The sequence below is a fragment of the Oculina patagonica genome, chromosome 1 (assembly GCF_052425735.1).
Source record: "Oculina patagonica isolate OP01 chromosome 1, crgOcupat, whole genome shotgun sequence".
NCBI classification, from domain to species: Eukaryota; Metazoa; Cnidaria; class Anthozoa; order Scleractinia; family Oculinidae; genus Oculina; species Oculina patagonica.
This window is the reverse complement of record NC_135758.1, coordinates 5,159,959-5,178,845: the sequence shown is the minus strand read 5'-3', so window position 1 is coordinate 5,178,845 and position 18,887 is coordinate 5,159,959. Positions and strand designations below refer to the sequence as shown.

Below are 18,887 nucleotides of genomic sequence, written 5' to 3'. Positions count from 1 at the left end.
CTCAATCAGATAGATTAAAAAGCTCTTTTGGTTATAAAATTTAAAACGATCGACTTGGAGTGCGTATAAATAAAATGTCATTGATAACATTGTTAACAACGATGAACAGAGAGTTAAAGACCACAGCACGATAATGATGATGAATAAGAAGTTTTGATTTACAAAGTTTAAAACGGTACCAACTGTCCCCAATATAAAATGAAGCCCTTTGCAACGAACGGTCGCATCAGGGGCGGATACAGGGGGGGGGGGTGGATAGGGTGGATATCCACCCCCCATTTTTCAGTAAAAAAAATCGAAATGTCACTTTATTTGAAATAGAAAATAAAGAAAGAAAGAAAAATTAGCTCTCGCTCATGTCTGGTTGTTGTTACGCCACGTTTCGCCGTCTGCCGCCACTTAGGGTTAGGGTTAGGGTTAGGCCCTAATGGTCTGCCATCCACCCCCCCCTTTTGAAATCCTGGATCCGCCCCTGAAAACGGCTGTAATACCATACCATTTGGGACAACCGCCGCCCCACCCCAATTGCAAGGAGAGAAGGCTAAGGCGTGCATAGACCAGACAAGTATTGGAAACGTCACAAAAAAATATTATGATTATTTTATTAACATTTAAATTAACACATTACACCAATCTCTTGTAAGAACGTTCCAGTTCTTGCGAGAAGGGCAATAAAACCTCTTACAAGAAAACAAGTAAAATAATCACCGTATTCACTTTTTTAAACAATTAAAACATTTTTAGTTCGTTACACTATATATAAAAACATAAAAAAATGTTCATGCACTGCATGGAAATAAAGTCTTTATCAGCTGCATCATATTTAGTTAAGCAGCACATAAAAGAATGGAGATTTTATTGGCTGATCTGAGTGTAGCTGGATCTCTTGCGATTCGATCTCCTGCAGACAGAACAGCACTGCTGTTAAAAATTGCAGATCTTTGGGATGGAACACATCTGTCCAAATCTCGGCTTTCCATCCTATGAACAAGGAAAAGGTTATGTGAGATGTTGGTCGTTTAAATGTACATTCAAGTAGGTAACTACATGTACTAAATTAATAAATTAAAGCTGTTGGTCTCTGGCAGAACTTTTTAAGGGTGGTGAATAGAATTTGTGCACGTATGTTACTGACCGTGTATCACTAGTCCTCTGCGGTGAGTGCATGTCTCCAAGACGACCAGTTGTCATGCCACCTTTAATCTCGGACTCAAAATCCTTTAACCTGCGAACTGCTTCTTGCCTCCTAGCTTCCAAGTTGGTCTCCTGGTGAAATACAAAAAGGAAAACAAATCCAGAACGCTTTGATGGCAAATTGACATAGCGCGACACCTCGGCTTAACAATCAAATGGGTTGGAAAACTACACGGATCTCTGTACTGGGACAACCATTATATGTGGCCAAGATGAATGACTTTTCAAAAGTAAATTTTATGGAAATCTATTGTCCTTAAGCTAGTTGTCTTAGTTATAGATGGCCGAAGGAGTCATTGAATATTTGGCTTAAAGTCCTGGCCGTATGGACCGAGTATATCGATCTATGCTAACCTGTGATCAGACCTTTTTTCCAAGCTCGAAGAGTCAATGGAAGATGAGAGAGTTCCTTTGTTTCCCTTCAGGCAGGAAAAAGAGCGCCTGATCGCAGGTTACAATCCATGCAAAATAATCAAGCCGAAGTCAGGCAGTAAGTAATTAACTAGTAATACGTGACTCGCGGGCCTCGCGGCTCTGGGTGCCCGACAGACGAAAAAAAAAACTCACGAAGAGACTGAAAGCGACAGACAGACTTTAGTAGTAGGGGGGGAGTGAGCGCGCCACAAAGATCGGAGGAGGAGGAAATCAAGTAAAAAAAAAAGCAAAGCACGAAAGAGAGATCCATGGATGGAGAAATCCGATCCTTACATCAGGGCAAAAGAAGCAAACATACAAAGCTGATGGCTGAGGGAGTAGTATATGTTTCCGGAAACGATAAAAATGAAAAACTCAGGATTCAACCACAAAAAAAAAAAAAACCTAGCGGATTCGACCCCCGCTCTCATTCCGAAGATCTGATCGTTCGACGTACCAGGCCACAGCCGCGGCGGCCGGTGACGTCATTTCCGCCACACACAAGCTCACAAATAAATATATTGACCGTAACCGTAAACTCCACACGAGATTTCATCCCCCTGAGCCCTTTGAGGGACAAATTATCCCGCTACGCCCCTTCGCCTCCTTCGCGAGGATGAGTTCTGGAAAGACGGAAAAGAATGAAGCGGAGGTGCATCTCCCTATGTGCAGTTAAATACTGTTTGGCAGTTTTCCTGGGTGTAAAATATAACGAGCTAGAGAACAAGCTACGATAGAGGCATTTGTTACCTTACAGAACCCAGACGAGGTGACTTCTTCTCCATCTTGGAACGATACACCGATATCGTTTTGCAGCCATTCAATCTTAAACCTCTGGTTTTCTCTTTGCAATTCAGACATCTCACGTCCCGTTGATCCTATCCTCGACTGAAGAAAACTTTCATTTTCATTTGCAGAGTTCGAGGACTGTTTCAACCGCTTAACTCTACGTGCTAGCGTCCTTTTGTAGTCTCTAAAGCATCTATCTTGCTCTATTTTTTCAGCCTCGAGTCTGGTGATCCGAGCTGAGGACTCTTGTAATCTTATCTTCATGTCCCAAATAAGTTTCGTTTTGGTTCTCAGGTCTTTCAATCCAGAATTCACTCGCTCCTGTAGAGCTTTCTTTTGTCTATCTGCCATGACTTGGTCATTTTCCAGACGGGCTGCAGCAGCTGCTAGCTCTCGTGAAAGATTTGCTTTCTCGTTCTTGGCACTTTCAAGTCGAATTGATAACAATTTTAACTCATCTTGTGTCGGCTGCGCCCGAAACTTTATCTCTTCCGCTTCTCGTGTTTTTCTCTTTGCACATGACTTGAGATAAACAAGCTCCTCATTTTGTTTTGTAATAAGAGATGTAGAAATCTCCAACTCTTTCTTTTTTTCTTTTAGATATGCCTCAAGTCGCTCAAACTCGAAAACTCTCTCCTTGTTCGCCAACGTCAATGACTCAATTTCATGGTCTCGAAGACACAATTTTCCTTCCATGCTTGCTAGAAGCGAACCTTTCAATTGCAAACTTTCTTTAGTTTCCTCCAGTGTTTTTTCTCTTTCTTCCAAGGATTTCTGTGCTCTTTGTAGATCCCCTTCAAGTTGTTTAACAGTTATTTCAAACTTCTTCACTTTATCGGCCTCGTCTCCAAGGCATCTCTTGAGATCAATATTTTCATGCTCGAGGTCTCTCAGGCGCCTTCTCGTACATTCTTCCTCATTCAAGATCTTACCAAGAGAAGTTTTCAAGCTTTCTATTTCATCATCTCGTTGATTCAATTCTCCTCTTAACCTGTCTAGAGTACGTCCTGTTTCAGCTTCTTTCTGTCTCAGTAATATAGCTGAAGCATCGACTTCTTTTTGCCTTTGCAGCACTTTTTTTAGCCGTTCACCCACATGCCCCATTAAGGGTCCTATTTCCCTGAAGCTTTTCTCTGTATTTCTCCCAAATCTTATCGGAAAGACATCCAATTGATCGTATTGTACTCGCGATGAGATACCCGTATTTCCAACATCATTTTGTCTGTAACTTACGAGTTCTTCTGCTATGTCCAACTCCTTTCTCATCTCTTTCATGTTAACGTTTAGATTTTCTATCTTCCTCTCGTAATCACAAAGCAGTTCATTCAGGTTGTCGACTTCTTTTTCTTTATCGTGCAAAAACAATCTCAGGTTGTCGACTTCTTTTTCTTTATCATGCAATAACAATCTCTGTTGGCGAGCATTAGATTCTGATATTTCCACGGCCTTCCTCAATTCTCTTATCTCAGACCGTTCTTGTTTCAGCTCTTGAGTTAAGTCATCGATTTTAACGTCTTTACTGCTTATGCTGCTGTAAACCTGCTGCAATTCCTGATCTTTGCTCTTAAGAGATGTTTGTGTCATCTCTTGCAGCTTATCCATATCTCTTAGCTGATTCTCAAGTTCGGCTCTTGTTTCCTCCAATAGTTCTTTCTCTTTTTTAGCGTTACATTCCATAACTTCAACAGCCCTTCTCAAACTTTCCTTATCCGACTTTTCACGTTTTAGATCCAGGTTTAACTCATTAATCTTAACATATGATTGCTGCAATGCCTGCTCGTTGCTCTTAAGCGAGGTTAGCGTTTTCTCTCTTAGGTCTTCCATCTCCTGAATCTGCGCTTCCAGGTCTATTACTCTCTCCAGTAGTTCTTTCTCTCTTTTAGCGTTACATTCCATAACTTCAACCGTCCTCCTCAAACCCTCCTTATCCGCTTTCCGTTTTAGTCCCTTTAACTCATCAATCTACGGGCCCCCCCACTGGGTGTCTCCTCTCTCCTTCCTCTCTCTCGCTTCTCCCTCCTCTCTTTCTCTCTTTGCGTTACTTCCATCTTCTCCCTTCTCACTCTCCTTTCCGCTCTTCGTCTCCGCTTACTCATCAATCTTCTCGTCTTCTCCTCTCTTTTGTTGCGGGTGCGTTCCTCTCGCTCCTCTCCTTCTCTTCCAGTCTTCTCTCTCCATGTCTTTCTCTCTTTTCCTCCTCTTCACCCACCTTCTCACTCTCCTTTCCACTTCCTTCTCCAGTTACTCTCTCCGCTCTCCCTCCCTTCCGTTCTTCTCCGTTCTCTCTGTTCTCAGTTCGCTTTTGTTCCTCTTTCTTCTCTCCTCCATTTTCCCTTCTCACTCTCCTTCCGACTCTCTCTCTATCTCGCTTTCCTCCTCCTCGGGTGCGCCTCTCTGGTCTCCTCTCCTTCTCGTCCAGTCTATTACTCTCTCCATTTCTTCTCTCCTTCATTCCATCTTCACCGAACTTCTCATACTCTCCTTATCCGACTTTTCACGTTTCAGCTCCAGGTTTAACTCGTCAATCGTAACATGAGCTTCCTCCAATGCCTGCCCTTTGCACTTAAGAGATGTTTCTGTCGTCTCTTGCAGCTTTTCAATTTCTCTTAGCTGATTCTCAGGTGCTTTTCTTACCTCCAATAGTTCTTTTTCTCTTTTAGCGTTACATTCCATAACTTCGACTTTCCTTCTCAAACTCTCCTTATCCGAATTTTCACGTTTCAACTCCAGGTTTAACTCATTTATCTTCACATAGGCTTGCTCCAATGCCTGCTCTTTGTTGTTAAGTGAGGTTAGAGTTTCCTCTCTTAGGTCTTCCATCTCCTGAATCTGCGCTTCCAGGTCTATAACTCTCTCCAATAGTTCTTTCTCTCTGTTAGCGTTACATTCCATAACTTCAACCGAACTTCTCAGACTCTCCTTATCCAAATTTTCGCGTTTTAACTCAAGGTTTAACTCGTCAATCTTAACATGGGCTTGCTTCAATGCCTGCTCTTTGCTCTTAAGCGAGGTTAGCGTTTCCTCTCTAAGGTCTTCCATCTCCTGAAGCTGCGTTTCTAGTTCTATTACTCTCTCCAAAAGTTCTTCCTCTCTATTGGACTTACATTCCGTTTCTGCAATGGCTTTTTTCAAGCAGTCTTTGTCTGACTTTCCTTGTTTTAATTCCTTAATCAAGCCATCAATCTGGACATCTTTGTTGTTTAACCTGTGCTTCGCCTGTTCCAATTCCTGTTCTTTCTGCATAAGAAAGGCTAATGTCGTTTGTTTCATCTCTCCCATCTTCTGTAACTGATCCTCAAGTTCGCGTATTTTCTCCAATAGACCTTTTTCTCTAGCAGCATTATTTTCTGTAACTTCAATGGCCCTTTTAAGGCATTCCTTATCTAACCTTTCTTGCTTCAACGCATGAATTAAATCATCAATCTTTTCATCTTTTTTACTTATGCTGCAGTAAGCCTCCTCCAATTCCTGCTCTTTTCTCGTGACAGCTATTACTGAAGTCTCTCTCAGCTTTTCCATGTCTTTTAGCTGATTTTGAAGATTTTCTCCTCTCTCCAATTGTACTCTCAAAGCCTCTTCAGTCTGCTGTAACTTGTATTCGTTCTGTTTTAGACGTTTGCTTGTCTCCTCATGTAACATCTCTTTCTCTTCCACGCGACGCTCCAGGAAGTCAGTACTTTCTGACTTCAGTGTTAACGCACTCTTTGTCTGTTCTAGGTCACTTTTCGTCTGTCGGAGAGATTTTCTGAGGTCCTCTATCACTTTCTTCATTTCTTCCACTTGTTGTTTTCTTTGCTGATGACTTTCATTTTCTTGCTCATGGTTCAAGTTTTCCTTTACGTTCGTGTTTATCCTATGTTCATCTTTCAGATCTTGATCAATATTGTATCGTGGCCTTTCCCCATACTCAAGACCCCTTTGTCGAATGAATCGCCCTAAGAACTCAATTTCTTGTTCATTTTGACGAACGCGTTTCCTTAACATTTTAATATCGGCGTTCTTCCTCTTGTGGCTCCTCCTTGAACGCATGCTGTCATCCCAAGCTTCACTGACCTCACCCTGAGACTCTCGCGATTCATTTACCAACCGCTTTTTGGCTTCCAAAGCTTCATCTTGCAAAAACTTGTTCTGATTTCTCAAGTTTTCAACTTGCTCCCAGAGCTCAGTCAATACTCTATCCTTCTCTGCTACCTTTGCCAATTCTGTGTTCAGTGTGAAATTTTCTTTCCTAAGCTCAGCCAACTGTTTGTCCTTCTCTGTTACCTTTGACAGTTCTGTGGTCAATGTAGACTTTTCTTTCACAAGTTTCGCTAGCTGATCTTCAAGGTTTTTGATAATTCTTGACGTTTCGCCTCGTAGTTCGGTCAACTCATTATCCTTGTCTAATGCCTTGGACAGTTCCGTGGCTAGAGTGAAATTTTCTTTTCTGAGCTCAGCCATCTGTTTATCCTTTTCTGTTGCCTGTGATAGCTCTATGGTCAGCCTGGAATTTTCTTTCCTAAGCTTCAATACCTGACTCTCAAGTTGCTTTGTCATCCTCGACGTTTCGCCTTTTTGTTCAATCAACTGTTGTTCCTTTTCTGAGACCTTTGCCAGTTCTGTTGTCAGCGTGGAATTTTCTCTCCTAAGCACCGCTAGTTGATCTTCAAATTGTTTCATAACCCTCGGCGTTTCGCCCCTTAGTTCAGTCAACTCATAAGTCCTGTCCAATGCCTTGGACTGTTCCATGGTCAGCATAGAATTTTCTTCAGTGAGCCTAACTAACTGATCTTCAAGTTGGTTTATAACCCTCATATTTTCTTCTTTCAATTCGCTCAACATTTCATCCCTATCGGACATCCTTGACAGTTCTGCGATCATCCTGGTGTTTTCAGTCTCAGCCGTAGCCAGCTGTTCCTTGAGTTGGTCTATTATTCTAGACTTCTCCTCTTCCAGCTTCTTGAAGTCGCTTTTAAAGGTCTTCTCACAATTTTTGAGGTAAGATACTTCTGTTTCAAAAGCATCCACCTGGCATCTCAATATCTTTTCACGGTGATTACTCGACTCCAGGGACCCTTTCAATAACTCTACTTCCTCGCGTAAATGTCCATAATCGTGTCTCTTATTTCCCATCGCCACCTTCTTCCTCAACTCCTTTATCAAATCATTTAGCTCGTCAACTTGAGCGTTCAGCTGTTCATTACATTTCCCGACTATCCCTAAGGCTGTCCTCCAAATAATCAACATCATCCAAGAGCTCTTGCTTCTCCGTCAAAGCATTCTCCAAACACTCTTCTGCCTCTTCCCACTTTTTCTCCTTTCGTTCAAAATCGTTTTTTAAGTTTGTCAATTCTCTGTCCTTGTATTCTTCCCTGGATTGCAGGCGCTTCAAATCAGCTTTTGTAGTTTCCAGTTCATTACGCAAAGCTTCGTTCTTCTTCCTGAATGCTTCCACTTCTTCCTGTATAACAGTGACCTGAGCCAACAGCTTTGCATTTTCTTTTCTGCTTTCCCCTATCATCTTAGCATTTTCATTTTTGAAGGTGTTCGATTTCCATCTCAAAGTCTTCTTCACGGTTCCTCGAGGCTTCATTACAGTTTTCAGTTTCATGTTTAAATTCTTCAGCTAAGTCTCCGATATTTCCATCAAGCCTGCGAATGCTGTCCAGTAGCACTGGAGCCGAATCCACGTCCATTTTTAGAGAAGATCTTTGTACTTTGATTGTTGCTGTCCTTCCAGATAACTTCTCGCGTATGTCAGCGACTTTTGAATGCACTTTTTCCAATTCTTCAATTGCGCCTGCAACTGTTGCTCTGTCCTCCCAGATCGATAACTCCTGTTGCTTGTGTGGTCACATCTACTCTCCTTTTCCCGTCTGTCCTTATTGGAGCTTTTTGTATTATCCTTTGGTAGATAACCGTTAGTTCTACTGGAGATTCCATTTCTGGGAGAAGATGCACACAAGCTAATCTGTTCCTCTAAGACTTCAAAAGCGCCCAATAACTCTTGAAACAGAAGATGTTCGGATATGTTCACCACGGCTGCTATCGAACGCTCGTATTGACGTTCGTCTGACAGTTGGTCTTCTCCTTCGTTTATAACAAAAGTTTCTTGCTCGCCAGACTCGCGATTTCGGAAATGTCTTTCGACTAGGTCATCCAAAGCGTCCCAAGAATCTGGATCTTCATCTTCCTCCGATATTGCTTGTAAGAGCCCCATTGTTGATAGCTGCCACTTCCTCGTCACAAGACGACAGCAGTGACTCTGTCACTGGTTTCATCAGTAACTGAAGTAAAAGATTCATCGAGCGTCCCTGCATCAACATAGGCGCTTGATTCATCGTTGTATTCCTCTAGCGTTTTTGTTGCTCATTGGAGATTGTGGGTTACTTCTAGATGACGACATGCTTTCTTCAATTCGTACGTCTTCTTCAACCTCGTCAAGAAAACGGTCAAAGTCATCAATGAATTCATCCTCATTGTGTTTAGACTCTTCCACTTTTCCTTTCTCTGACAGACACCTCGTAGTAGCATAGGGAAGCTGAATGACTTTTGTAGATGGTTCACCGGCTGGAGAAACATCTTTCAATGAAACGTTAAACCTTTGATCCATTGTTGATTCATCTGGAGCTTCATCACAACCAGCAACCCTTAGCGTCACTAGCACTCTTCTTATTATCTTCCTCGCAGTTGCTGTCATTTGCAGTAGTTATGTGTAGAGCAGTTGCCTTATCAGATGCTAAGTTTGAATTAAACTCTTCGCCAACAACCAGGGCTTTGTCGTCGACCTGATGTAATGAAATATCTTTATGACCAGTAGTTAGAGCTAAATCGTAAAATGAACCCCACGTGTCGAGTCCTTCGCTTAATTCAAAGACGTGATTGCCATGTTGTACTTCAAGAGCACATGCTTCATCACTGGCTGGTTTGACTTGTTTAGCAGTAACAATGATATTTTCGTCGAAACTTTCGTTATTACATGGAAAAGGTAAACTGTCATTACGCCCCTGGGGTAATTCTGGTGTGGACGTCTCTACAGATGAAGGTGACCTAGCATCAAGTTCTGTAGTTTCGTTCTCTTTTACTTCATTCTTTTGATTAGATCTTTCCGTGTCGACATTGCAGACATCTTGAATCTCGAAGGCAGAACATTCTTTTCCATGAGCAACACCACAAGAATCAGATGATAGCATGTCATTGAATGAACCACAGAAATCAGGCTCATAGCTGGTATCATCTACGGAAATTGATTTTTCAACCTTTTTATTTTCCTCCCTTTGCAGTTCTTGTATTTTACTGCCAGAATACTCAACCCTAGCTCTCGGTAGGGGCCTATCTGCTCGTTCTGTTTTTGTCCCATCAATGCTTTCTTCCGTTTCCAAATCTTCTTCGACTTCGTCCAGAAAGTCGTCAAACTCAGCAATGAAGTCGTCTTCATCAGAAGTATTGTGTGCAATTTTCTGTGAATTGTACACGTGCTTGCTGTAGGTGGAACGAGGTGAATCGCTTTGATGATCACTGCTAGCCAACGTTTCTAAATCGGTTGAAGGTAAGGCTGCCTCTTTCACCGGAACAGCCTCCTCCAGTTCCTCAGGTAGTTCACTATTGTCGTCGCTTTCAGCTGATGAAGCAAGAAGGCGTGGTACATGCAGTGGTGAAGATCCTCATCCGGTAATGATTCGCTTGCGGTGCCTGGTGGCTGTTCAAGCTCCATTATATCCTCATCGATGCCATGATCACATCCATCGTCTACTTTGGTTTCGATCTTTTCCATTTCAGTTTTAGTTTCACAGACATCCACTGTCGCTTCTTTCATTGTAATGTCCACATCATCTTTTTGTACGAATGTTAACAGGTGTTCCTCATTTTCATCAGAAAATGGCTCATTCAAAGACGCATCATCCATAACTGCCTCTATATCTTGTTCCATCAAACCCTTTTGCTCGCTGTTTTGGAGATTGACTTCTTCGCAGACGAAAGAGAATGCGTTAGGGTCAGATGAGCGGCGGCTAACTTCTTCATAGATTATCTCCACTTCTACCTTTTCATCTCCACCTCCGTCAGTGCAAACACTGCGTTGTTGTAAAAGAGCCTCTTGTATTCCTCTTGGTAAATTGTTAAAGCTCATTTCGCAGGCGTTACTCAGAGAATTGGCTTCATCTTCAATCGAGCTTGTTTCCAAAGGCTGAACGACTTCCTCGTAGTCAAGGGGAGAGTATTTCCCTTCAAAAGGAACTTGGCTATCCTCACTCAGTACATTTTCTTCTACGTCCTGTATTGACGAGTCCATATCGTCACATATTGGATCACCCTCTGCAGATTCAGGCGACTGGAGAAAGCGGTTGTAATCCACTCTGCATAACAACTTCCTCGTAGTCAAGAGGAGATGATTTCCCGTCAATAGGGATCTCTCAAAAGGGATATCTTCACTCTGCAAATTTTCTTCCTCTTCTGTAGTAGACGAGTCCATATCGTCAGATATTGGATCATCTTTTGCGATATCAGGTGTCTGGAAAAACGGTTGTAATCCACTCTGTATAACAACTTCCTCGTAGTCAAGAGGAGATGATTCCTCATAGGGATCCCGTCAAAAGGGATATCTTCACTCTGCAGATTTTCTTCTTCTCCTGTATTGACGAGTCCATACCGTCAGATATCGGATCACCCTCTGTGATATCAGGCCTCGGGTGACAACGGTTCTAATCCACTTGCTGTAAACCTGCCAGATGGCTTTCGGACTAATGGAGAAGGTTCATTGGTTGAAGGGATGCTGCTTCGTATAACACGAGGATCTTTATTGCCAAAGTCTTCCTCGCTCTCCAATGTCATGTTAATGGGATCAGCATGTTTATTGGCTACGTATTCCTCCGGAACTTCGCTGCCATCTGAATCTCCGTCAACCGACTGCTTGTCTTTGTAGCACGGCGAGACTTCTTTGTCATCAGCGTATATTCTCTCATAAATAGGGCACTGCACAGGGTCGTCAAGATCGTCGCAGCCACCCCAAGCTGATCGCAATCGTTGGTCTTACTCGCTGTTTCTTCTTGAAGAGAGATTTGGTGTTCAGCCATGTCACTGGATTCTGCGTCTAAGCCCTCTGGTGCTGACTCCAGCGTACTGGTATTTATTTTAAAGACGCCAGACTGGTTTTGCAGTTGTACACTGGCCTTGTCACCGCCTTGTGAAACCTCCTTGTCAGAAGAATAGCTACCCCTAATCGCTTCAACACTTTGGTCACTGGTAGGTTCCTCGCGTGTGTAGCTTATCACAGCACGATCATCATTTTCACATTGTTTGTCTGCAGCCATCTTTCCTTGCAATGAACATGCTTCATCATATTCCGTACTTACTAGAATTGCCGCCCAGTCATGTGAAAGGAATTGCAGGTTTTCCTTAGGCTCAACTTCGCCTTGGAGGTCGCTCTGTGGCTGGATTTCTAATTCTTCCTCGATACTGAAGAGTTCTACTGATACGCCTTCCAAGGTGTCCTCTTTCTCCAAACATTCTATCTCAACGTCATCCGAGGCATACTCCTCGGCCATTTGATTATCACCAATGATACGTTTTTGCTCTTCATCTGAATGGTTGGATGCCTTTGAGTACTCTTTAACTGATTCACTGGATGTTTTCTTATCCACTTCCTCTTCAACAAAACCATCGGTACTCCCCTTCAGGTCATTTTCTTTTTCCAATTTGAATGATGTTTTTGTAAAAGTCTCGGCCTCTTCTGGACCAAGTTCTGGCACTTCGAGTACAGAAGTGTTGCTTACAAAAACTGGCGTCTTCACGACATCCTCACATGTCTCGAAATGTTCATTTCCAGGTGCTTTTCTTTCCCCACCGGTAACATTGGTCTGGACTCTATGTAAGTGTATACGTAGCGACGAACATTCTTCTACTTCAACTTGGTCGCCTGTTGTATTTGAAGCGTCGTGTTCTATTTCGTCACCCTCACAAGTCTCGATGACTTGAATATTTTGTTGTTCGGTGTGATTGATGTTTGTAGGCTCAACAATATTTCCTTGTTGTGGAGCACTGGAAACGCCTGCAGGTTCGTTATTCACACACTCACAGGAGTCCGGTTTTTCTTTAGGCTCTGTTGAGTTCTTGGTTTTTAGTTTTTCAAGTTTTCGAGCAGCTTTGCGTTTTTCTTTTTCGATCTTTTTTCGCTCCCTTTGTTCCAACTTCTCTTTTTTGATAGCTTTTTTCTTCATTCTCTCCAGACGCCTCTGTTCTTTTCGCTCCTTCTCCAGCTGCCTCACACTGGTATATTCTTTAACCTCGTGGGGCTCATATAAAATTTGATTTGATAAGTCCTCATTTGAACAACTTTTGGTTTCTTTAGTTGCGGAATCTTTACATTTCTCATCCTCTTGGCGCTCTGTTGCATTCTTAACAACAGTATGATCCTGGTTTTCCGAGTTCTCGTTTTCAGCTTCTATGTCCTGAACCCGCAACCTCTCCAGTCTGCTTGCAATTTTCTTCTTTCTCTTATCACTTTTCTCTCTCCACTTTTTGTCATCGCGCTCCCGTTTTTTGGAGATTTTATCTAAGCGTTTTAGATCTTTGCTGAGTTCGTCCTGTCTTTCTCGCATCACTTTCATTTCATCTGTTATGGCGTCTTCTCTCGCCTGGCTCTGTTTGATCTCTTGTAGTATCTTGTTCATAGATTCTATAGCTAGTCTGTTTTCCTCAGCAAACTGTGCTTTAAGCTGTCTTGCTTTTTCGTCCAGTGCAGCAATTTTTCTTTCCCCTTCGCTCGACACCGTCACAGAGCTACAATCGAACTCTTCCTCGCTTGCTGCTTTTTCGTCCATGTTGTCCATAGTTTCAAATTCTGGATTTCCGGCCTCATTGACAGAACTTGTAATGGTGACATCATCTTTTGCTACGTTCGTATCTTCGTTTATTTCGTGTTTTGTGTCTTTCGCAGCATCTTCTCTCTCCCTACGTGAAAATAACACATATCGATCCACTTGACAAACACATAACTGACTTTTACTACTGGAAGCTCCAACTAGATAGATTAGATGATGATAATTTGGTCCCTAGCCTGTGAACAAGCTCTCCGTTCGAGCATGGGGCGAAAAGAAAGCGACACGTTCGCCCTGCCCTACTTTGAAGCCTGTTCGCAGATTCTAAGGTCCCATGTTCTTCTTTCCCTTAATAAGCCTAAGGACACGTCTTCGAAAGTTAGCTAAATTTATCATTTGATGCATTTTTTCTTCCATTTTATTGGCCGACAGCCCACCACGTGATCTGTAAATAACTGCTTACGAATAATGGGCTGCTCTTTCACATTATCGTCTTATAGTGTCTTTTGGTCAGCCCCAGGAACGCGGACTCTGGTCAGTTCCAAACTACAACTCACATTGGATTGGCTGACAATAAACAAAACACTCTGTGTGCATGCTCAAAACTCGAAACTGTCCAAAGTCCGTGTTCTTGGCGCTGACCGAAATAAAAGCGGGCTCTTGGAACGAAATAGTAAAATGGTGTATTTAGAGATTTAAAATAAATAAATAGACTGAAAAAATCTCCTTTTTTTCAGAAAATCCATGAACATTAGATTTGTCTTTTCTCTATAGATTTTCTTTTTTCTCTATCTGTTGGCTACGCAAAGACCTCTGGTAAAAACTTCCCACATCGAAACGCGTCCTAGCATTCTATAACCCTGAGGCACAATCAAGTTGACTTCTCTGTATTTGAGTAAACATAAAATATTCCGTGATATTACTAAGTATACTACCTGGCCTCGTCGCGTAGCAACAGCAAAGCCGCCATTGCATCAGCGTGTTCCTCGTCTGTCATATCGGCATTCATGACACTTAGGTCTGCAACTATTTTGTCCAACTCGTCCGCAATGAAATCAGTGCAGATATCTTTCGGAGCTTGGTATGTGTTAACTGACGAACCCTCGTGGATGTCTTTATGACCAGCTCCAGGCTCATGCATTCTTGCGGCGGCACCTTTTGAGGCCTCTCTAAACCCATAAAAAGATCCGGAAAACTCAGTTTCTTCTTCCCGGCATGTGTTTTGCTTCATGATAGTTGTTACATTTATGATGTGGTAAAATTAAGAACAAATGTGATGTGTGAACAGAACTCCTGTTAGAAAGCGATACTTACTTTTCATCTTCGGCTGCCGTCGCCGCTTTTTGTTCTTGTATTTTCCGTTCCCTGCAACAAAAAGGTACAAAACATTTATAAGCTAGGTGAATCAGTAAAATGACTTATTGCTTTTTAGCCTTAGTTTTTTTAGTGTCGTGCGCTCATCCCCCCCCCCCCCACGGGAGGGGTTAAAGTCTCTCACCTGGGGAGCCGCCTGGGGTTGTTAAGCTGCGGGCGGTGATCTACTGACATTTCTAACTATTTATTTCTCTTTAAAAAAAATGATGCAGCAGCCTAGCTAAAGTAATATTTGCTTTTCACATTCCGCCAATTTCACTGTATTAAATTGCAAGTGAGTATTTAAGTGAGTATTTCCTACTTGACTGCTCCTCTCAGCCATGGTGGTACATTTGGCATCGCTTGCTCGTCGCTGGAGATTGAGTGGCGTTCAAAGTCATCTTCAAACTCACTGCCACTAATGTTTGATCCTGCTCCTGTCAAGAGATCTCCATCTTCCACGCATTCGACATTACACTCAAAATCTGGCGTGACTTCATCTGTCCTCGCCGCTGATGACGAGTCACTCGCCGATGTCTCATTGCGCGGTTCTTTTTCATCATTGGAGACCTGTTTGTTGCAATAAGATTTGAAAACACTCAGTGTAGGACTTCAGCTGCACTTAACCAACAGGGTCTCAAGGAACAGGGGGAGGGGAGTCCGGTAGTCCCAAACATGGCTTTGCTGTGGAGCCAGCTGGAGTCTTGTTGTTTCACTGCTTCGAGCCCCTTGCCGCAGAGGATGAAGCCCTGAAAACGTTTGCTGCAGAGCCCTGGGTCCAGGAGCCAGACATTTTGAGGGCTCGGACCCTGGAGCTCTACACCCCTATGGGACCCTGAACCAATGACAACATTTCCTTTGGTTTACTTGGCTCCAGCAAATCCCAAATAAAATGGTATAAGTTTTAAAAATGGACTGACAATAGCAGGAATTGATATTTGTCCCTGACCGTGATAATATTGATTTTTTTAACGCAAATCTTCGTCTTAAAGTGTGCCTCAGCAGCACAACGAAGTAATTCTTTTAAAGAATATCGTTCTCCGAGGTGAACTGAATACAACCCGATATTAATTAATGTTTGTAGCAGGGTAGGATGATGGAGACCGTGTGACATATAAACGGTACATTTTGGTGTTTAAAAAGCCTAAAATTTGTTTTGAAAAATTCTTCCTTTACTTAAAAGGTCAAATGAGCCGAAATTTGATGTTCTCTTTTGCTCAAATAAATATATCCCATAGTTTCCAAGTAATTGGACATTGAATCGCAGAGATATGCAAGTTTTAAAGTGCTTTTTTATGCCTTTATAATCGTAGAGTGCTCGGGAAAATTGTCGAAAATAAAAACCTGTGACGTCATAATTGGGGTTTTTGAAGACGGTCCCGCAGACTGATTCCGCAAACTCGTTCCATTCCTTCCATTTCAGTGCGCGGGCATTCAAGAAACGTTTTCGTGAAGCCTTCTGAAATATTCATACTTTTTTGGTGTAATTGACGCTTTAAGGCTCGGACCTCGGAATTTTCTTTCTTTACTTACGTACGTCGATTCCTTGGTAACGAAGAGAAGTATCAGGTATGATACGTATCTGTGATTTAATAAAGCTTTTTTCCTCTCTGAATTCGTATACCGAATTTTGCGTGTACCAATTTATTTCTGATACAGGCAAGGAAATTTGCATAGTTTCAGGAAGTACAATCGAGGAAAATTATCGAGTACAATCGAGTAAAATTCTTTAAAGCAATTAAAGGTCGTTAAACTATTCCTCGGGTTCATTTAAAAACGTACAATTCCAGTTTCTTTGTCGATTTTTAGTAGAGATTATTGTGTACCTGTGTTGTCTCTAATGGAGTAAGGTGTCTTGGTATTCGTCGCCTCACTTGTGGAGTCGATTCGTTACCAGGCTTACGACTGCTCCGTTTAGCTGCGCTTGGGGTACTGGTACCAGTTTTAGTCCTGGCTTGTTTCTGTCTTGTTTCTCGTAGATTAATACCTGTTAATATTTTATAGTATTTAAACATTTTTAAGCTTTATATTAACTGATGGGGCGTGGGAGGCCAGGTTTTACTTGCCTTGAGACAAAATAGCAGCAAAGCCGTGAGAAGAATGGTGAAGAGGCAACCGCTCTCCTCCCCAATCCTCTCTCGTCTATCCTGCTAGGATAATCTCCATAGCAACGTACGAAGTTAAAAAAAATACCGCGGGACTCCGCGGAAAAAAAAGAAGACTTTTTTTCTTGATTTTCCGTCGTTAGTATTTTTTTATTATTTAATACCACCACATCAAGAAAAAAATTCCAAGTGAACTAAACAGTTCGAAAAACAGGCGCTTTGTCACAGCGAAACTGAAATTTATTAAATCTATAGCTAGTTAAGGCTGCAAGAACCTCGGGAAAATATAATCTTAAACTTTTATTCACAAATTATCTAGCTCACTTCTTGTTATTAATTTGGCAATATAATAAATTTCTTGGGATGTACTGGAGAATACTGGCCGTCCTTCATTAGATTTTTCTATTTTTTTTTTTTTTTGTTTTGTTTTGTTTGGTTTGTTTGTTGGTTTGTTTGCACTTTTTTGCCCCGAAAGACGAACAAAACTACTACGACCTCTCATAACAAAAATTTCCCACTGGGAACACAACCTAAAAAAAATAAGGTTTGCAAAAACTAGAATTTTCTGCTACATACGCACATATAGTCTCTACCTTATCAATTTGAGCAAGACAAGAGATTTGATCTTAATTAAGTTTTTAGTTCCCGCACTCGCCTAATTCCAAATGCCAACCTTTTAAGAACTATTTCCGTTCGTAAATTAATTCCAACGCTGATTCTCAAATAAAAATACTTTTTTCTCTTGTGGCAAATAAAATCCATGCATTGAAATTAATCAAAAAAATAGCACAAACATTAAAACCTAAATAAACAAAAATTAAAAAAATTCTTCGGAGATTAATTATAAAATGATCGCCTGAATTTGGTGTTAATTCTACAAATGCTATAGCTAGATTTACATCAAAAGAAAAACAAAACATTTAACAAAATACCTGAGTCTCTTTCCAAAGGTTTTTCTTTGATAGTTGCCACATTCTTTACGGGAAGTTTCTTCTTTTCAATCTTGTTCTTTTTCTGACTGACCACAATCGGAATCCGTGATGGCCGTTTGTTTTGAAGCTTGTCCACCGAATCCCTCGGCAAGCGCTGTTTTTTGACGCCTTCATCCTCTGACGAGGAACTTTTGTCACTGTCACTACTCAACCGAGTCACTCGGACTGGGATTTTAGATTTTTGTTTCAGTGGAGGAAAGCGGTCCTCATCATTATCAAACTCGCAGCTTATCCACGATGCCATCTCGTTTTACCCGCGACTTTAAAAACCGGGTTCAACGAAAACTTTAACTATAAATTTTTTTGTGTTAATTTTTTTTTTTGTATTTTTTTTCCTGTTTTGTAAATTTTCTTTTCAATTTGACTTCGAAAAATATCACTTTTCTCTTGCTCCGAAACTCGATACTGTTCGCACCGATCGCAGAAGCAAATGATTCAGATATTTTGACCAAATCCATGGAAATCGCTTTCGAGTTTTTCGTCATAAACAGCGCGGACATCTTCGATTGCTCGCGCACCGGGACACTTCAGTAATTTAACAATTGATTTCAGTCAAAGTTCGTAAATCAAGTGACATGAAATGTAAAACTTTAAGAAAAAACGTTTCAACAAAATTACGTAGAGAAATATTTTGATTGAGTTTAATTTTTTATCACATTGAAGGCAAACTTTCGTTTCGTTCAATGTGACTCTAGTACTGCCGTGTGTAGAGTTCATACTTGGCAAAGGTCATAAATTGTCCAGACGAGCTTGCAGAGTATAATTTGCGGCTTTCATTGAATGAAGTTGGCCTTCTTATTTCCTCAGGGTGGAGGCTGACATCAAAATTGTGCACTTTGAGCTGTAGAACGAAGCTGTATTTGATTCAGAAAACGAAGCGAAGTCAGCACTCTTTACCTCTTGACCGCAATTGCATTCCGGATGCATTTCCTCAATTCGACTAACAAAACTGAACCAGTAAACCGATCGAGTAGCAAGACGAAAGAAACATCTTCTCCCGGCCTGGAATAATCCTTTGTTTCAGCATGGGGCTGAGAACGTCTTCAAAAAAAAATACATCGCTGAAGGAAATGCTCAACGGAAGGTTTTGACTCTCGGCTGCGAGCTTGGGGACGAGATAAGGAAAAGGCTGGGGAAGGGTGGGAAGGAAACCCGTGGAGAAGGCAACGAGGGCGGGGGGGGGGGGAGGGGGTGGTGTATAAAATCCCATTTCCCAGCCCAAATTTTGCCCAAGTCCCATTTCCCGA

General features: G+C 41.8%; 4 protein-coding genes across 5 annotated transcripts in view; all 4 read right to left on the bottom strand.

Moving 5' to 3' along the window:
* Nucleotides 1-18,887, bottom strand: part of LOC144648597 (uncharacterized) — a 701,885-nt gene that overhangs the window by 31,227 nt on the left and 651,771 nt on the right.
* On the bottom strand, nt 619-7,992 carry LOC144649873 (uncharacterized). Of its 2 annotated transcripts, XM_078509571.1 has the most exons (5): nt 5,248-7,992; nt 4,887-5,031; nt 2,359-4,328; nt 1,136-1,266; nt 619-981 (listed from the first exon to the last, which is right to left on the bottom strand). In XM_078509571.1, exons 1-5 carry the CDS (start codon nt 7,624-7,626, stop codon nt 828-830), a joined length of 4,779 nt encoding a protein of 1,592 aa, XP_078365697.1. In that variant the 5' UTR covers nt 7,627-7,992; the 3' UTR covers nt 619-827. The 2 variants fall into 2 exon arrangements, with proteins under 2 accessions (XP_078365697.1, XP_078365626.1); XM_078509500.1 differs by having other exon boundaries at nt 621-981; nt 4,887-7,992.
* On the bottom strand, nt 9,927-11,056 carry LOC144665506 (uncharacterized). The gene is made up of 2 exons (XM_078526771.1): nt 11,042-11,056; nt 9,927-10,866 (listed from the first exon to the last, which is right to left on the bottom strand). The coding sequence occupies exon 2, from the start codon at nt 10,844-10,846 to the stop codon at nt 9,941-9,943; it is 906 nt and encodes a 301-aa protein (XP_078382897.1). The 5' UTR covers nt 10,847-10,866; nt 11,042-11,056; the 3' UTR covers nt 9,927-9,940.
* On the bottom strand, nt 10,877-18,181 carry LOC144651682 (uncharacterized). Its single transcript, XM_078511666.1, has 6 exons — nt 17,581-18,181; nt 16,370-16,530; nt 14,866-15,113; nt 14,505-14,555; nt 14,126-14,359; nt 10,877-13,323 (listed from the first exon to the last, which is right to left on the bottom strand). Exons 1-6 carry the CDS (start codon nt 17,882-17,884, stop codon nt 11,232-11,234), a joined length of 3,090 nt encoding a protein of 1,029 aa, XP_078367792.1. The 5' UTR covers nt 17,885-18,181; the 3' UTR covers nt 10,877-11,231.

Excerpts from the sequence above, each read along its gene's own strand:
- LOC144665506 (XM_078526771.1), bottom strand. The coding sequence starts at position 10,846 with ATGGACTCGTCTACTACAGAAGAGGAAGAAAATTTGCAGAGTGAAGAT.
- LOC144651682 (XM_078511666.1), bottom strand. The coding sequence starts at position 17,884 with ATGGCATCGTGGATAAGCTGCGAGTTTGATAATGATGAGGACCGCTTT. Across the intron at positions 16,531-17,580 it reads ACCTTTGGAAAGAGACTCAG|GTATTAATCTACGAGAAACA; the intron begins GTATTTTGTTAA and ends AAATATTAACAG. Across the intron at positions 14,360-14,504 it reads ACGGCAGCCGAAGATGAAAA|AGAGGCCTCAAAAGGTGCCG; the intron begins GTAAGTATCGCT and ends TTATGGGTTTAG.
- LOC144649873 (XM_078509500.1), bottom strand. The coding sequence starts at position 7,626 with ATGATGTTGATTATTTGGAGGACAGCCTTAGGGATAGTCGGGAAATGT. Across the intron at positions 1,267-2,358 it reads CCTCGTCTGGGTTCTGTAAG|GAGACCAACTTGGAAGCTAG; the intron begins GTAACAAATGCC and ends GTATTTCACCAG. Across the intron at positions 982-1,135 it reads CAGAGGACTAGTGATACACG|GATGGAAAGCCGAGATTTGG; the intron begins GTCAGTAACATA and ends CCTTGTTCATAG.